At 33.7% G+C, this 17,500-nt stretch overlaps 1 protein-coding gene and 1 long non-coding RNA gene across 6 annotated transcripts in view; one reads left to right on the forward strand and one right to left on the reverse strand.

The window, feature by feature from the left end:
• Positions 1-17,500, reverse strand: part of LOC137626076 (uncharacterized) — a 563,951-nt gene that overhangs the window by 79,228 nt on the left and 467,223 nt on the right. The gene's annotated exons all lie outside the window — the stretch shown is intronic.
• Positions 4,908-17,500, forward strand: part of LOC137625863 (uncharacterized) — a 30,726-nt gene continuing 18,133 nt past the window's right edge. The window contains exons 1-5 of one of the 5 annotated variants that reach the window (XM_068356787.1): positions 4,908-4,995; positions 10,965-11,102; positions 12,239-12,276; positions 15,702-15,763; positions 16,671-16,924. In XM_068356787.1, coding sequence (XP_068212888.1) covers positions 11,025-11,102; positions 12,239-12,276; positions 15,702-15,763; positions 16,671-16,924 — 432 coding nt within the window. In that variant the 5' untranslated portion in view covers positions 4,908-4,995; positions 10,965-11,024. Of the gene's footprint in view, positions 4,996-10,490; positions 11,103-12,238; positions 12,277-15,701; positions 15,764-16,670; positions 16,925-17,500 lie in introns of those variants that run through there. The other 4 variants (XM_068356784.1, XM_068356785.1, XM_068356786.1 and 1 more) reach the window with 4 other exon arrangements.

Consider the following 17,500-nt stretch of genomic DNA (forward strand, 5'->3'; position numbering starts at 1 on the left):
AATTTGACAGACCCAATGTAACAGGCTTAACTTAACACATCTCAACGTCACAGCCTCTGTTCAAAACATCTTAACGTAACAGTCTCAGCACAATCCTCAATATAACAAACTCAATTTAACATACCACAATGTAACATCCCTAATCTTAGCAGACCTCAATTTTACAGGCTCAAGTCAACAAACCCCAATATAACAGGTTCAAATGGACGGGGCTTAACAAACACTGTTTAATTCAACAAACTTAAAAAACTGACTGTAACATAATAGGCACTTTATGATATCTAAATATATTAGGCTCAAACTTGACAGACAAAGTTAAAGGCTCAATTCAATAGACCCAACCGCTAAAGGCTTACCCTAACAGATCTAAACATAATAAGCTCATGTTAACTGAGATTAACATAACAGGTTCAATTTAACAGACACGCTGTAAAAGGTTCAATTTAAACAAATTGCAGGCTAATCTCAAAAGACCTTAACATAACAGGCTTAGCTTGATAGATCTCGGCATAACTCTATTTAACAGACCTAAAATTAACAGGATTTACTTAATAAACCTCTATGTGACTGGTAACAGACATTAATGTAATAAGCTCAGCAGATCTTTTTGTAACAACCTTAACTCAAGGACCTCCGGTGTAACAGGTTCAACTCAACAGTGCTAAAGGTAATTGGCTCAATTGAACAGACTCAATGTGCCACTTAACAGACATCAAAGTATTAAGCGTAGCCTATGCTCAATTTAAGCCCTCAAAGAAACAGGCTCAACTTAACAGACGTAAATGTAACAGGCTTAACTCAACAGATATGACTGTAACAGGCTCCAGCTTAGGTAACTTCAACAAATGGACTACGATTAACTTACCTTACCTAGCAGACATGAATGTAACAAATATTAACGTAACAGGCTTTAACTTAACAGACCCAAACTTCACAGATTTCTGAACTTATCAGCTTTATTGCCATTATTATTATTACTTCTACTAGCTAAGCTACAACCCTAGTTGGAAAAGCAGGATGCAGTAAGCTCAAGGTTTCAAATAGTGTAAAATAGCACAATGAGGAAAGGATGTTAGGAAATATATGAGAAGGAATGAATAAATATAAAATATCTCTAGATCAGTAACAATGTCAATACAGATTTTCATATATGAACTGTGAAGAGAGATTTATGTCAGTCAGTCCAATATAAAAACATTTGCTGCAAGTTTGAACTCATGAAGCACCAATGATTCAAATGTTGGCTTAAGATCATTACACAATCTGCTCAGAGCTGGAATAAAACTTCTAGAAAAATTTGTAGTGTTGAACCTTGATAAAGAAGGCAAGACTATTAGAATTAACTACATACTTAGTATTATGCACAGGATGGTAAAGCCTAGGAAGATCTGCATACAAAGGATGGTCAGAATTATGAAAAATTTTATGCAACATTCATGAAGAACTAATTGAACGATGGTGCCACAGATTAATATCTAGATCGGGAATAAGAAATTTAAGACTCCACGTTTTTGTGCAACAAATTAAGATGAGAGATAGCAGCTGAGGACCAGACGGGTGTACAATACTTTAAACAAGGTAGAATAAAAGGAATTAACTCATTTCTTCAGAATAGATTGTTTACCGAAAATCTTGAAAAACTTTCTCAATAAGCCATTTTTTTTGTGCAATTGAAGACCAAACAGACCGAATGTATTTCTCAAAAGTAAATGTACTATCAAGAATCATAAAGGTAAGGAAACATTATCAATGCAGATGTCTGAATGTTGAGGAGCCAATGTCCCCGACCTATTTGCAATGATACTTTGATCATTGTTACGATTCAACTTCATGCACCATAGTTTACACCATGCACTAATCTTAAATTAGCTAGATCTCTATTAAGGAATTCAGTAACCCCAGATCTAGATTCAGGAGATGGAATTGTAGCAAAGAGAGTAACATCATCTACATATACAAGAAGCTTGTTTTCTAGGTCAAATCATATATCATGTGGATACTGTATATGAAAAAATAATGGGACAAAAATCAAGAACATCAGATATCATTCATATACTCACAGTCATAAGCATTTCACGATATTCATTACATCCGAAAACAATAAATAATTTTGACTTAAGGACTCTAGCTATCATTTTCATTACACTTTCCTCATTATGAGTAAATATGATCTTAAAACATTATAAAATACCACAAAAACCTCCGTACACGTAGCGTTATCATTATTTTACTAAAATAAATATAAAATTCCCTATAATGAAAAAAGGAGTAGACTATTTGTAAAGTTAAGTACTTTTTTAAATATCAATGTGGTCACAAACCTTTCGTATTTCCCATGAAGCCACAAGCCTTTTGCAATTACCAACAAGATTAAAATCTTTACACTTGAGTCATGATGTTGAAAACCTTAAAAACGGAACTAAATCGTGTGATTTTGATGCTTTGGTAGCCCCTAAATGGATTCCGCTTATGACCAAAATCCCAATACTACTATTTTCCTACAAAAAAATATTTTAGTGGTAATAAAAATCAAATCTCTTTACAAACCCTTGCCGAATCAGTTTTCTTTCAGTGTTTCGCTGAAATTCGGATATCCTTAGTATGGATATCACCAAAACTCTTAAGGATTTCATTTTTAAGAGATTATTCCCGGATGGTTTTAAATCCTTAAATCGGCATTTGAAAAAGTAATGGATTAAGCACTCTAGCATCATTCCACGCAAGGCTCCCAAGAGATATAAAAGAAATATGGTTATGAAATTTTCTACAAACCGACAATCTAACCCTCGCTGATGGCGTCATAAAACTGGACAGTAACGACAGTAACAATGGGTTGAAAGACCATTAACAAGGAGAGAACATGCACAAAGAACATCATATAATATAAGGAAATCTGGACAGCGTAACGTCTCTATCTTTCTGTCATCTGGGTGTATTTAGAAGAGTAAGCATAAAGATAACTCTGTAATAAAAGCGGACATTCCCTTCTTGACAAACATAGATGGCAGATAAGAAGTCGTCTTCATTACCTGTTGCGTTGTTAAGACGAGCAACAGGTACGTCGAGAAAATGGAAAACAGAGAAGAGAGACCCCCTTTCAATTGACCATTTATTTACCCCATCGTGGAAAGTGAATATAAAAACTCATTTTAGGGGGTAGTTTAGTGGCCACTAGAGTGTCTTGGCCTCTCGTTAGTGGTGAGACGTTCTCCTCTTCGCTATCTGGCGCGGGATGAGATCACGCAAGCTCCATTATATCAAGTCAATTTTTCATGCACTTTCACGGGATGAAATGAATCCCATTGCAAAGACCCTATGGGAGTAGAGATAGTGGATAATTTCCTTCTTACTTTCCTTTGTGTGAAATATGCGACTCAAAATTACTCATCTCTTGAATGTATACTGGGTGAAGTCTGGTGCACTTTCGCTCTCATATTATTATTATTATTACTAGCCAAGCTGCAACCTTAGTTGGAAAAGCAAGATGCTATAAGCCCAAGGGCTCCAACAGGGAGAAATAGCCCAGTGAGGAAAGGAAATAAGGAAATGATAAAAGATATGATGAAAAATTAACAATAAAATATTTAAAAAACGGTAACAACATCAAAAACAGATATGTCAAATATGAACTAAAAAGACTTATGGCAGCTTGTTCAAAATAAAAACATTTGCTGCAAGGAGGGGAGTCTGAAAAATTGTCATTGTGAATCAAAATGCATAAAATTTTCGATGAAAAACCCAATGTATTTCTACGACGACTTTTACATTTCTTAAGCAAAGTGCTATCACCTAATTCCATCTGAATAACCATCTTTAGTAACAGTTCTATTAACAATTTCCATGATTATTTGGGACATTTTCGAATCGTATTGAGAAATAAAATCCTAAAAGCTTTCATTAATTCATACAGAAAATCTCATCTTCGATTTTTAAGGGGGCATTAGGTGAATCCTTACGTATATATTCCAGTAGTATGATCAGTACCCATTTGTGATGGGTATAAAGACATTTGTGTGAAATCGTAGCCTACATCTTGATAAACCATTAAATACGTCTGTTCTTCAAACAATATTTACTTCTCCAACGAAAGCCTTGCTGGTGTTAGCGGAAACTGTGATATCCATTTTTTTATCTATTTAGTGCCGATGGCAACAATAATTCAATCTGCTTGTAATGTGGTTTCTGTTATTTCGCGAAATGGCTTCGGTTTCACGGTGCATAATAATAATAATAATAATAATAATAATAATAATAATAATAATAATAATGAAATACAATTAACCATAATTATAAAAATACAAAATTAATGATATTAAGAAATTATACGATATTGTTTATCAGAAGTCAGTAATTTTTAGTCCGAAAAAAATGTTCTTCCACCGACACGGTGCATAATAATAATAATAATAATAATAATAATAAAAATAATAATAATAATGAAAATACAAATAACCATAATTATAAAAATACAAAATTAATGATATTGAGAAATTATACGATATTGTTTATCAGAAGTCAGTAATTTCTACTCCTAAAAAAATGTTCTTCCACCGATTACCATTCTGTTATTATTTTCCCCTATAAAATTACTTCAAATAACAGAGAAGAAAGAGAACTTGTCAAGAACAACAAAGTCACTTGAGCGGAAATGCCAACTGATACGAAACATTTTGCGTTGGCACTGTGCCATATTTACAAACGCCAGTCTTTGTCTTCTAAGTAAAATGTTTCTAACTGAATAAGAAGTTTAATTCTCTTTTAAGGATTCAAATTAAGTCAGAAATAGGGAAAAATGAGTAGAATGTTTCGCAAAGAGTAATAATGAGTTTTTTTTTTTCTTATATTGACACTTGGCACCTACTTATAGACCGGATGGAAAGGATATCTGTCGCTTGTGGTTTACTGTCAGTTTTGTTTGTCCTTTCTGTGTGTTTGCTGCTCGAAAACGAGGCTCGATTGAAATTCACAAAGTTGTGAAGTATGTGAAAAGTCAAGGTAATTATTTTTTTTTCACAGAAAACAGAGAATCTTGAAGCGTAAGAAACGGCGCCATTTGAACTATTTTTGAGTTTTGACTATCACAAATGATTTAATGTTACTTGAAGAATACTGAAATCTCATATAGCAATAATAGTAGTACTATCTAGCCTTGACTATTAAGAGACATATCAGTATTACTTCATTCTATCATTGACTTGTAAATATGAATATGAAAGTGGTTACTAAAACTTGTAAATGTGTCTATGAAAGTGGTTATAAGAAAAGTGTCGTTAGTGGAAGGGGCTAGGTTGACATCGCCTTGTAATGCACCATCATAAGGAGATTCTCGCCTTCCGATCTAGCTACTTTCTTTCCTACTACGAATTTGATTTACAAACTAGAAAGGGCGTGTAACTGACAGGCTGAGTATAGTCCAATGGTAGTTTTGTTTTCTGTTGTGTAAATCACATCTGTTTTTGGTACTGTGAAAAATTATTCTGATATACTCAAATGTTCCTAAGAAAATATTTATTTCTCACTGTAATTTGAGCAGTCATTATTTACACTCATATGTGAGAGAGAGAGAGAGAGAGAGAGAGAGAGAGAGAGAGAGAGAGAGAGAGAGAGAGAGATTAGTTATCACTGTTGCTGAAATATAGAAAAATCCAATAGGCATTTTAAAACTAGGGGGATGAGAATGAACAAGTAAATAAAAAATTCCTTAAGAGAAATGCGTACAAGAAATAAAAATTTTAATTTTCTTTGCGGCCTTTATACCGTAATGTCTCGATCTACGTGACTCAACGGATTCAAATATAAAATATTCTTTTAATGGGGGAATACGACACGAAATGAAAATACCTTGATAATCCCGTAGACATCTGTATAAACACAAGATTGTCGACGGCTGGTTCAAGATATGTAGGTTTAAATGTTGCTCATGAGCGGCCCAGCTCTGTAAGAGTCGAGCTTGACTTATTGGGTTGCTCAATCTCCTTCTTTTGATAATAATAATCTTCATCATATTAGGGTCTCACTACCATAGTGATGGGTAGATGGAGATGGTTTGGACATGCTCTTCGCACTCCCAAACAGATATTAGTTCACCAAAACTTTCAACTGGACTCCACAAGGGACTAGAAGAGTTAGAAGACCCAGGCCTACATAGATGAGGACTATGAAGCGTTCAATAGCAGATGATGAATGGAGAAGTATTGTTTTAAAAGCTGAAGATAAGAGGCGACTAGTGAAATCTAACCGAGGCCCTTTGCGTCAATAGGCGTGGGATGCGACGATGATGACATGATGATGTTAGGACCAAGGGAAACCAATAGCTGGTACTATGTTCCTTAGGAATAAATTATTCGGTACATAATCATTTCAGGAATCAGTGGTTTTCCCAGGAAAAAAAAAAAAAAACATTTTAAGAAACATTCTGAATTATTTGTTTACTCCAATAAGTTGAAAAAAGGGAATGTAATATATCAACAAAAATCGGATAGTTTCGCAATCTGTTGATCGATCATAACTAAATTTTATATATACTGTAGTACGGAAGGATATGAGACAAAATAAGATATATCTGGACTCAACATACACACAGATGTACACTCATCTATGTGTATGTGTGTATGTATGTGTGTATATAGGACGTCTGTAAAATCTCTTTATAATTAAAAAATATATCATAATACCAAATAAACGGACAAAAATGTGGAAATTATTGCAACTCGAGTGGTCAAAACATTCTCATGTTCATCCTTATTTCTATCAGTCATAAGTTCGAGTCCTTGGTCGGGCAGAAATATTTATCATTAAAGGAAGTTTCTTATGGGGTAGAGATCCCATGGCAGAGATAATTAGATATTAAAGGATATTTCCAGCTTATTTAAGAATAATATAGATGTATGTATGTATGTAAGTATATATATATATATATATATATATATATATATATATATATATATATATATATATATATATATATATATACAGAATCCAGACTTTAATGTATTAATATATATGGCTTATTTGAAATATATATATATATATATATATATATATATATATATATATATATATATATATATATATATATATATATATATATATATATACACACACACACAAACAAGTACATACATACACACACAACAACAATAAATGGAACCGTTTCTAGTCCATAGTAGAACAAAAGCCTCAGACATATTTCTACTCATAATCTGGGTTTTGACCAGTTTTCATCACCACGCTGGCCAAAGCGGTTGGTGATGGGGAGGAGATTTTTGTCTGATCACTCACAGCAAACCAACCTAGTATGGGTGTCCTTGACTAGTAAAGCTTTGTTGATCATGGCGATATCCAAAAACTTTCACCAAGTTAAGTTATCAGAGAGGATATATATATATATATATATATATATATATATATATATATATGCAATGTGTATATATACATGTGTACATAAGTACATATATAAATGTATATATATTATGTATATACTCGCATGTGTGGATTTTACACATATTTGTACTGTATACTGTATTACATATGCATATATACACATTTATGTATTTCAAAATTTACATGTGACAATAGAATAATCTCCAACAGATTTAGTGGATTTGAGAACATAGCCATCAGAAGGATATTTGTAGTTAAATGGCAAGACAGGATTAGTAATGATACTATGACAGAGAATACTCTAGTGCCATTACTCGAGTACCATATGTGGATGAGATCATGATGAGGGGTAGATGGAGATGATTTGGGCATGCTCTTCGCACTCCCAAGGAGAGATTAGTTCACCAAACGTTTAGCATGGCTCCACTAGGCACTAGAAGAGTTGGATGACCCAGGCCTACATTGCTGAGGACTATAAAGCGTGAAGTAGATGGTGAATGGAAAAGTACTGAAAGCTCAAGATAAGAGACGACTTTGCGTCAATATACGTAGGTGGAGATGATATACATATATGCATATATATATATATATATATATATATATATATATATATATATATATATATATATATATATGTATGTATGTATGTATATATATATATATATATATATATATATATATATATATATATATATATATATATATATATATATATATATATATATATATTGCAATCATCTTAATTTCATACTTGTAGATTACAGATATTGCGACTACTAAGCATTATGAATCAGACATTTATCAAAATTTAATCTTTTGCATTAAATTTCAAAATAATTTTTGTTTTAAATTAGTAATGCTACTTTATAGGCAATTAAATCGCAGTGCTCACCTCTGCATACCTTTTAAAACATATAAAAGACTTCATTCATTTAAAAAATATTACTACCAATACACGAACAATAAAAATCTATATCTGGCTTGACGAGAGATTGATAAGGTCTATTTCAGAAAAGAAGAAATCAATGCTTGCGTGACATTTAATAGCTCATTTCCGAACTGGAAAAGAGAGAGAGAGAGAGAGAGAGAGAGAGAGAGAGAGAGAGAGAGAGAGAGAGAGAGAGAGAGAGAGAGAGAGAGAGAGAGAGAGAGAGAGGAGAGAGAGTTTTCCGAACAAACACATGTTCATAGTAAATCTTAGGTTCTAATTAATTAAATTGAAGGTGAAAATAATCCACACCAGGTTCGAAAAGTAAATCCAGTCTAGGAAGCAGGTATTACGAATAAGTAAATGATTGATTATGGATACCTTACTTTCCCCATTTATGAAAAGCTTACTATTCCAGTTTTCTCGTCCCGCAGCATAATTTGAATTTTTACAGGTCCAAGATGAGTACCATAACTTTTATAGAGATGACCATTACTAGGGTAACTTAAATAGCATAACTAATATTTGAATGATGCTACTCTCTTTGCATCAATTACATCCCCTGCATGTAGACTGAGATGTTGAATCCCTTAATCGAGATCTAGCTAAAATTAGTGCATAGAGCAATTATGGGACATAAAATTGAATACTTACAACACTCAAGGTATTATGGTAAGTAAGTTGAGAATAGTGGCTCCTCATCATCCGGATCTCAGTTTTGGTAATGTTTCCTTAACAACTCAGTAGGACTCTTTAAAATTTCAGGTGTGATTCTCGACAGCAAATTTACTTTTGAGAAACACATTAGGTCTGTGTCTTCTTTAATTAAAAAGAAAAAAAAAGGCTAATTGATTAAGTCATATTAGATTGTCGGTGATCAATCTATTCTGAAGTGTTTCAATCATTTCATTTAACCCTATTTCGAGTTTTGTTGTCCTGTCCGTTTTTCAGCTGCTGATTCTCACCTTTGTTGGACAGGAACTTACGGTCTATTAAATTTCTTATTACTGATCTAGATAGTAATACTTAGTGTCGTTGTTCAATTAGTTCGTTATACATGTTGCATAAGATTTTTCATTTATTCTGACCATCCTTTATATTCAGATTTTCCTGGACATTACCATCATGTTCGTAATACTACTTATGCAGTTAATTCTAATAGTCATGCCTTCTCCATAATGAGACCTTTAAAGTACACAGCAGTCTAGAAGTTTTATTCCAACTGTGACAAAGCTGAGGAATGATCTCCCTAATCAGGTAGTTGAATCGGTTGGACTTTAAAAGTTCAAACTTGCAGCAAATGTTTTTTATTTTGATCGGGCTGACATAAGACTTTTTATAGCTCATATATGAAAGATCTGCTTAAATGTTGTTACTGTTCTTAAAATATTCCATCTTAATTGTTTATTAGTTCTCATATATGTTGATATTTCCTTATTTCCTTTTCTCACTAAGCTATTTTCCCCTGTTGGAACCCTTGGCCTTATAGCATCCTACTTTTCCAACTATGATTGTAGCTTAGCCAGAAACATTAATAATAATAATTGGAATCATTTCGTTCATTGCGTCATCACCCTATTTTCCAACTATGGTTGTAGCTTATCCAGTAACATTAATAATAACAATTGGAATCAATTCATTCATTAGGTCATCACCCTACTTTTCCAACTATGGTTGTAGTTTATCCAGTAACATTAATAATAATAATTGGAATCAATTCATTCATTGCGTCACCACCCTACTTTTCCAACTATGGTTGTAGCTTATCCAGTAACACTAATAATAATAATATGAATCAATTCATTCGTTGGGCCATCACCCTACTTTTCCAACTATGGTTGTAGCTTATCCAGTATCATTAATAATAATCATTGGAATCAATTCGTTCACTGCGTCATCAGGAGAAATTTTATAAAATTATCACGATTTCATATCTGCTGCAATCAAACATTCACCCATTTACAAAAGCAAACAAAATAACGCTAATTTTTTTCAGGTTTGATATTTGAAAAAAAAAAAAAAAAAAGTTTCCGCAAAATGAATTAAATTACTACAAGGAAAACCACAGTGAAAACGGTAGAAAACAAATTGAAACACATGCAATCAATTATGATGGTTAAGTGACAACTGATACAAAATCAATTAGAAGAAAGTTTTTTTTTTTTTTTGTCTGAAATACGACTCTGAAAAGAATATATCTAATATGACTTTTTATTTTTATTTTGAATAAGTTGTTTTAAATGAGAACTTTTCTGTAATAGTTTTGTGTCAAGAAGCTTTCTGAAATTAGAATTAGTCTTAAATAAGCTTTCTGAAACAGATTTTCTCAATACATTGTCCATTAAAAAAAAGTTCTCTGAAGTGAGAAATTATCAGAAATAAGATATCTTAAATAAGAAGCTTTTTGGAATAAGAAGTATTCTAAAACAAGGAGTCTGAAATAAGCTTTCTGAAACCATAAAGCTTCTCAAATAAGATTTCTGAAGCAAGAAGGTTTTCTGAACTAAGTTTTCCAAAACAAGAAGTTTTCTAAAATAAGTTTTCTGTAACCAAAAGGTTTCTCAAGTACGTTATCTGAAATACGAAATTTTCTAAGACGAAGTTGTACCCTGAAATAAGGAGTGTAGCTTTATAAGCTACTTATCACCTCTAGGATCTCACCCGAAAGAAAAGGGGACTGGAAAAACCCAGCTCCCCTGCATAGCTGGCCAAGATGTTGAGGAGGGCTGTGAACATTGCTACCATTAGTGAGGAGGACATCATGGGAGAGGAGATAGGCGAAGATGGAATGGTAAGTTTTTATGAACATACATGTATAAATATTTCTATTATTTATGGTGATACTACTATAATGTTTATATCATTTAAGATGGCACAAGCATTATGTTTATATCATTTAATAGAAACCATGTATACTTTTATTTTTCAAAATAATTAATTTTACTACGTTATCTTGTTTTATATTTACTTGTTGATAGAACAGTTTCATTCATATGAATATATTTTGTAAATTTGCATAAATGTTTTGTTGAAATCCACTTAACACCGGCTTTAACCCCCTGAGTACTCATTCTACAATTAAAAAATATATCCTAATACGAATTCCCCTTTACATTAAATTGTATCTTATTGCACCATACCTTACCAAAACAAACATTCATTACTCTTTACAATCAAAATTCCTAATTTTTCCGGAACAGCTGATTAGTTAAAAGTTAATATTAAATAAAATCCCAATGAATGAAAGCTATATGGATTAGCTTCGGAGAATATATTCTGCTGTACAGATGGTGAAAGTTTTTTTAAAAAATATTTTTAAATTCAGATACATTTCTGTTCTTTTTTGACTGAAGGTCAATAAAACAAAATTTATACTTCTTAATAACTAAAATCATTACTCAGTATAATTCGAGATTATTCTTATTATGATGTTAAGCGTACAGACTAATAAGCAATAAAATATAAAAGAAAAAAAAATAAAAGTAATTAAAATGGCTTTCAAATAAAAAGAAGAGCTTCAAAGCCCTCAAGAAAGGTACTTAGTTTATCACAGTATTTAACATTATAAAAATGGATAAAAAAAAAAAAAAGAGAGAAACCTTGTACCTTATATTATAATTCTTGGTGATATTTGGTTTTACATTTATAAAATAGACTTGATAATTCGGATGCTAAGAGAATGGGAACTAAAGAAATATATCTTAAAGATCTAATGATAAATAGTTTATATGTTTAGTTTTACAAATACATTGGCTATCTATTAAATTTACTAATGAACTTCGTTATATATTTCATTCAGTTATCAATGGAATTATTATGGATTGTATATCAAAGCCTTTCTAAATACATAAGTATTTCCTTCTATAGTAGTAGTAATAATAATAATAATAATAATAATAATAATAATAATTTGTTTTTTCCTAACAGGTTGAAACCATTCCACCTTGCCGACTGAGTGGAGAAAGGTATGTTTCATTATAAATATTAATTTCCTTTGATAAATTATATTAGAATCTAACGCTTGAAATATACCCCTTTCAAGATATTTCTCAAAACACTAAATACAGGGAAAAGTAAAAAGCTACTTGAATTATAAATTGTTAGAAGCCAAAAGACGATAATAACCTTCGTGTCATACTTCCCTTATTACCGAAATTTTCTTAAAGTTTTTCTTCCTTTATCAAAGAAAATAATTTTCTTATCATTTTATTTGCCATGAAAATTTCTTGAATTGACACTCTAATCAGCAACTCTTGGTACTTTTCAAGCCCGTAATGCAATTACAAAATATAACTCCAATTGTTTGGTACTTATACATACATACATACATATACCAAAGGCACTTCCCCCAATTTTGGGGGGTAGCCGACATCAACAAGAACAAAACAAAAAAAAGGGGACCTCTACTCTCTATGTTCCTCCAGCCTAACCAGGGACTCAGCCGAGTTCAGCTGGTACTGCTAGGGTGCCACAGCCCAACCTCCCACATTTCCACCACAGATGAAGCTTCATACTGCTGAGTCCCCTACTGCTGCTACCTCCGCGGTCATCTAAGGCACCGGAGGAAGCAGCAGGGCCTACCGGAACTGCGTCACAATCGCTCGCCATTCATTCCTATTTCTAGCACGCTCTCTTGCCTCTCTCACATCTATCCTCCTATCACCCAGAGCTTTCTTCACACCATCCATCCACCCAAACCTTGGCCTTCCTCTTGTACTTCTCCCATCAACTCTTGCATTCATCACCTTCTTTAGCAGACAGCCATTTTCCATTCTCTCAACATGGCCAAACCACCTCAACACATTCATATCCACTCTAGCCGCTAACTCATTTCTTACACCCGTTCTCACCCTCACCACCTCGTTCCTGACCCTATCTACCCGAGATACACCAGCCATACTCCTCAGACACTTCATCTCAAACACATTCAATTTCTGTCTCTCCATCACTTTCATTCCCCACAACTCCGATCCATACATCACAGTTGGTACAATCACTTTCTCATATAGAACTCTCTTTACATTCATGCCCAACCCTCTATTTTTTACTACTCCCTTAACTGCCCCCAACACTTTGCAACCTTCATTCACTCTCTGACGTACATCTGCTTCCACTCCACCATTTGCTGCAACAACAGACCCCAAGTACTTAAACTGATCCACCTCCTCAAGTAACTCTCCATTCAACATGACATTCAACCTTGCACCACCTTCCCTTCTCATACATCTCATAACCTTACTCTTACCCACATTAACTCTCAACTTCCTTCTCTCACACACTCTTCCAAATTCTGTCACTAGTCGGTCAAGCTTCTCTTCTGTGTCTGCTACCAGTACCGTATCATCCGCAAACAACAACTGATTTACCTCCCATTCATGATCATTCTCGTCTACCAGTTTTAATCCTCGTCCAAGCACTCGAGCATTCACCTCTCTCACCACTCCATCAACATACAAGTTAAACAACCACGGCGACATCACACATCCCTGTCTCAGCCCCACTCTCACCGGAAACCAATCGCTCACTTCATTTCCTATTCTAACACATGCTTTACTACCTTTGTAGAAACTTTTCACTGCTTGCAACAACCTTCCACCAACTCCATATAACCTCATCACATTCCACATTGCTTCCCTATCAACTCTATCATATGCTTTCTCCAGATCCATAAACGCAACATACACCTCCTTACCTTTTGCTAAATATTTCTCGCATATCTGCCTAACTGTAAAAATCTGATTCATACAACCCCTACCTCTTCTAAAACCCCCCTGTACTTCCCAGATTGCATTCTCTGTTTTATCCTTAATCAGTACTCTACCATACACTTTTCCAACTACACTCAACAAACTAATACCTCTTGAATTACAACACCCGTCATGAAATATCCCCAAAATTTATAATTGTTTGTCACCTTTTTAAACTCGTGATGCAATGGAAAAATAAAATCCAATTCCTTGTTATTTAGTCAAACCCGTAATGTAATGCACCCCAAAAAATCCAGTTGTTTGTTACTCAAACTCGTAATGCAATTACCCCCCCCCCCCCAAAAAAAAAAAAACACAATTTGTTAGTCAAACCCGTCATGCAATGCTAAAAAAATCCAATTATTTGTTATTCAGTCAAACCCGTTATGCAATGCAGAAAAAAATCCAATTGTTTGTTATATAAATCCGTAATGCAAGATCTCAAAATACAATTGTTTGTTACTTAGTCAAATCTGTAATGCAAAACTCGCCAAAAAATCTAATTGATTTTTACTTAGTCAAACCCATAATGTAATAACAAAAAAAACCTAATTGTTTGTTACATAGTCAAACCCGTAATGCAATACACTCCAAAATACAACTGTTTGTTACTTACACAAAACAAACATTCATTACTCTTTACAATCAAAATTCCTATTTTTTCCGGAACAGCTGATTAGTTAAAAGTTAATATTAAAAAAATCCCAATGAATGAAAGCTATATGGATTAGCTTCGAATTAGCAATGAAAAAAAGAAACAAATAATTGTTATTCATACATTTTCGCCATTACCAGGATCCACTTAGACTGGTCAGCACATATCCACTGCAGATTAATCTAGCAGACAAAAACTGACATATACGTTCTCCTCGAAAATATAAATTTCTATTAACATTTCACTGCTTTATGTACAAAATCTGAATGTTCTTGAAAGCTATATAGCTATATCTTACACATATACCGTTCAATGCTGCTAAATATCTCTAAAAAACAAACTAGTATTATGCCTAATGCTCTAGTTATATGTTGAAATTATATGCTTAAACAAACAATATGTACATGCATTATAAATAATCTAGCTTTACATCACTGCGTTCCGAGAGCGCAAACTCTTGACAAAAAGGAATGCAAGGAAGACATGGGTAGAGAATAAAATTGCATCATTTCATGGTCATGGCAATGGCAAAGACGAAGAAAATGAAATAATCGAGATGTAACATGGAAGAATTACAAAATAGCAAAGCTAATTTCAATCTGCGGCGAAAAGCCTTTCAATATAGTATATTTTGTATTAATGGATTTGTATACAAAAGAAGAGCACATCAGAAGTTTTTATTATTTATGTTATTATTGTTGCAGTTATTTCTAAACCAGGGTTAATTATAGGGACCGCCGTAGGCCTGGCATAACTAGAAATAAAGCAGATTTCAAGAGGTTCAATCTTTCGATTTCTGTTAGTTTGCCCTAAAACGACGTCATAAATATGACAACAAGAAATACCAATAAAATAATAATAATCAAGTTAACTTCTTTCTGTTTAAAAATTTGATTAAAGGACGAGCGAAGTGCATCAATCTAACTTTATTTTCTTAACTTCATTCTGTAAAAGGACGAAGTTTATCTAATACCTTTTCTTTCAATAGTTTCAGAGATGGACTGGATGAACTTGATACAATTGACATGCGCAGAAGGGACAATGGAACAGGTAAATAGTGAGATTCAATAATTTACATAAAACTGGCGCCGCAAAGACTATAACTATCAACCCCATATGGATTAAGTAAATATGAACAATTACGTCATTTTTACACCATTTTGTGTGGAGAGTGAACGACGGACATGTGTGAGTAAATAAAACTGCCGATGGTAGAACGAAAATGGAGGTCACAGACTGGGTGAAGTTAGGAAGGCAACAGGATGTGCCCAAGAGATTGGGTAGAATCTTGGAGTCACTATAGAGGGCACAGTTGAAATGCGTAAGGTGATTGTTCAATCAACTATTCTTTATGGAGATAAAGTATGAATGCTGAATGCTTATGTGTAGATACTGAATTCTTAAAAAAAACAAAACGCCAGAGGCTGAAGATTTTTTACCCTAATATCTCTGAAGGAGGTAGCCCTACTGGCAAGAAAGGACCTTCGACAACCATGAGGACATATGGTGGTGAAAGTTAGGGGAGACGGGCACTATTCGTTTAGGGGTTGGGGGAATGACATACAGCAGATGAGCCTTTTTTGGGTGCATGGAGGCGTTTTAATGGGATCATGATGCTTCAACAGCTGAAGTATGATCATAGCCGTGACCGTGAAGTAATTTTAATTACGGTAGTTAATAATTCATATTTTTGCCTCCCATTTGCCAGATTCCACAATTTTGTTTTCTTTGCCAGGATAATGATAAGATTATGAAAGGATTCATTATTAGTGGGGACTTCCCTTCTATTTGTTTGTTTGGATCCCAAAGCTGAGTTTAAACCCCACATCATTGCCTTGTCCTTCCTTGGGAGGCACCACATTTGTGGGAAAAATGCTTAAACTATGAAAACACATATTAATTCGGGAAAAATGCTTAAACTATGAAAACATATATTAATTCTATTTCTTTATTACAGGCAGACCAGACTCGGAGAGACGGTCCAGTCTGGTGGAAAGAGATGATGATGGCCTTGAAGAAGTTTCCAGTTCTATCCTCAAGGCCATCTCATCCCTAGACGGCCCTTCCTCGATAACTCTGGCTAGGTCAAGAAGCTCAGAATCTCTCGCATACAACAGTTACTCAAACTCTAAACAAACACAAGCCCAATCAAAATCTTCTACTATGAGAAGAACTGCATCATGGCGAGGTAGTCGAAAATCTGGAAGCACTGTGAGTAAACAAAATGCTTTTCAGCAAGGCTTTTAGTTGTGAGGTTACCTTTGCTTCTTCAGTATGATAAAAGACTACATTGTTAATTGGAAAATTTAGCAGTACCATTTACAGTAGCTACCAATAGAATATCACAGCCAAACCAGAAATTCACACACTTGCTCCCCTTTGATACACTACTAAATATAATTTTGCTTTAGTCTTAGCTAAAAAAAAGTACATACATTTGGTTCTCCTAAATACTACTTACATTTCCTTCATATCATAATCATTCCTGGTGGAAACATTGGATATCCAAGGATTTGTGAGCCCAGACATGAGTGCCTAGCTTATGATAGTTTTCATTAGTGAACAAAACCTCACGACCCTTGAGAAATAGCTATGGAGGGGTCCACAAGTCATTATCTCCCGATAAGTCATCAGCAGTCCTTGGTCCTAGCTAAGATGAATCCATATGAGGCTTTTTTTTTATATTTTTTAGCTTATGGGGAACTGCAACATTGTAAAAGCTTGCACCTTGCCTCTGCCGTTCGTGAGGAAATTTTAAACTTTTAATAGATACATTGTCCCCCGTAG

This window comes from Palaemon carinicauda, chromosome 33, assembly GCF_036898095.1.
Source record: "Palaemon carinicauda isolate YSFRI2023 chromosome 33, ASM3689809v2, whole genome shotgun sequence".
Taxonomy (NCBI): Eukaryota; Metazoa; Arthropoda; class Malacostraca; order Decapoda; family Palaemonidae; genus Palaemon; species Palaemon carinicauda.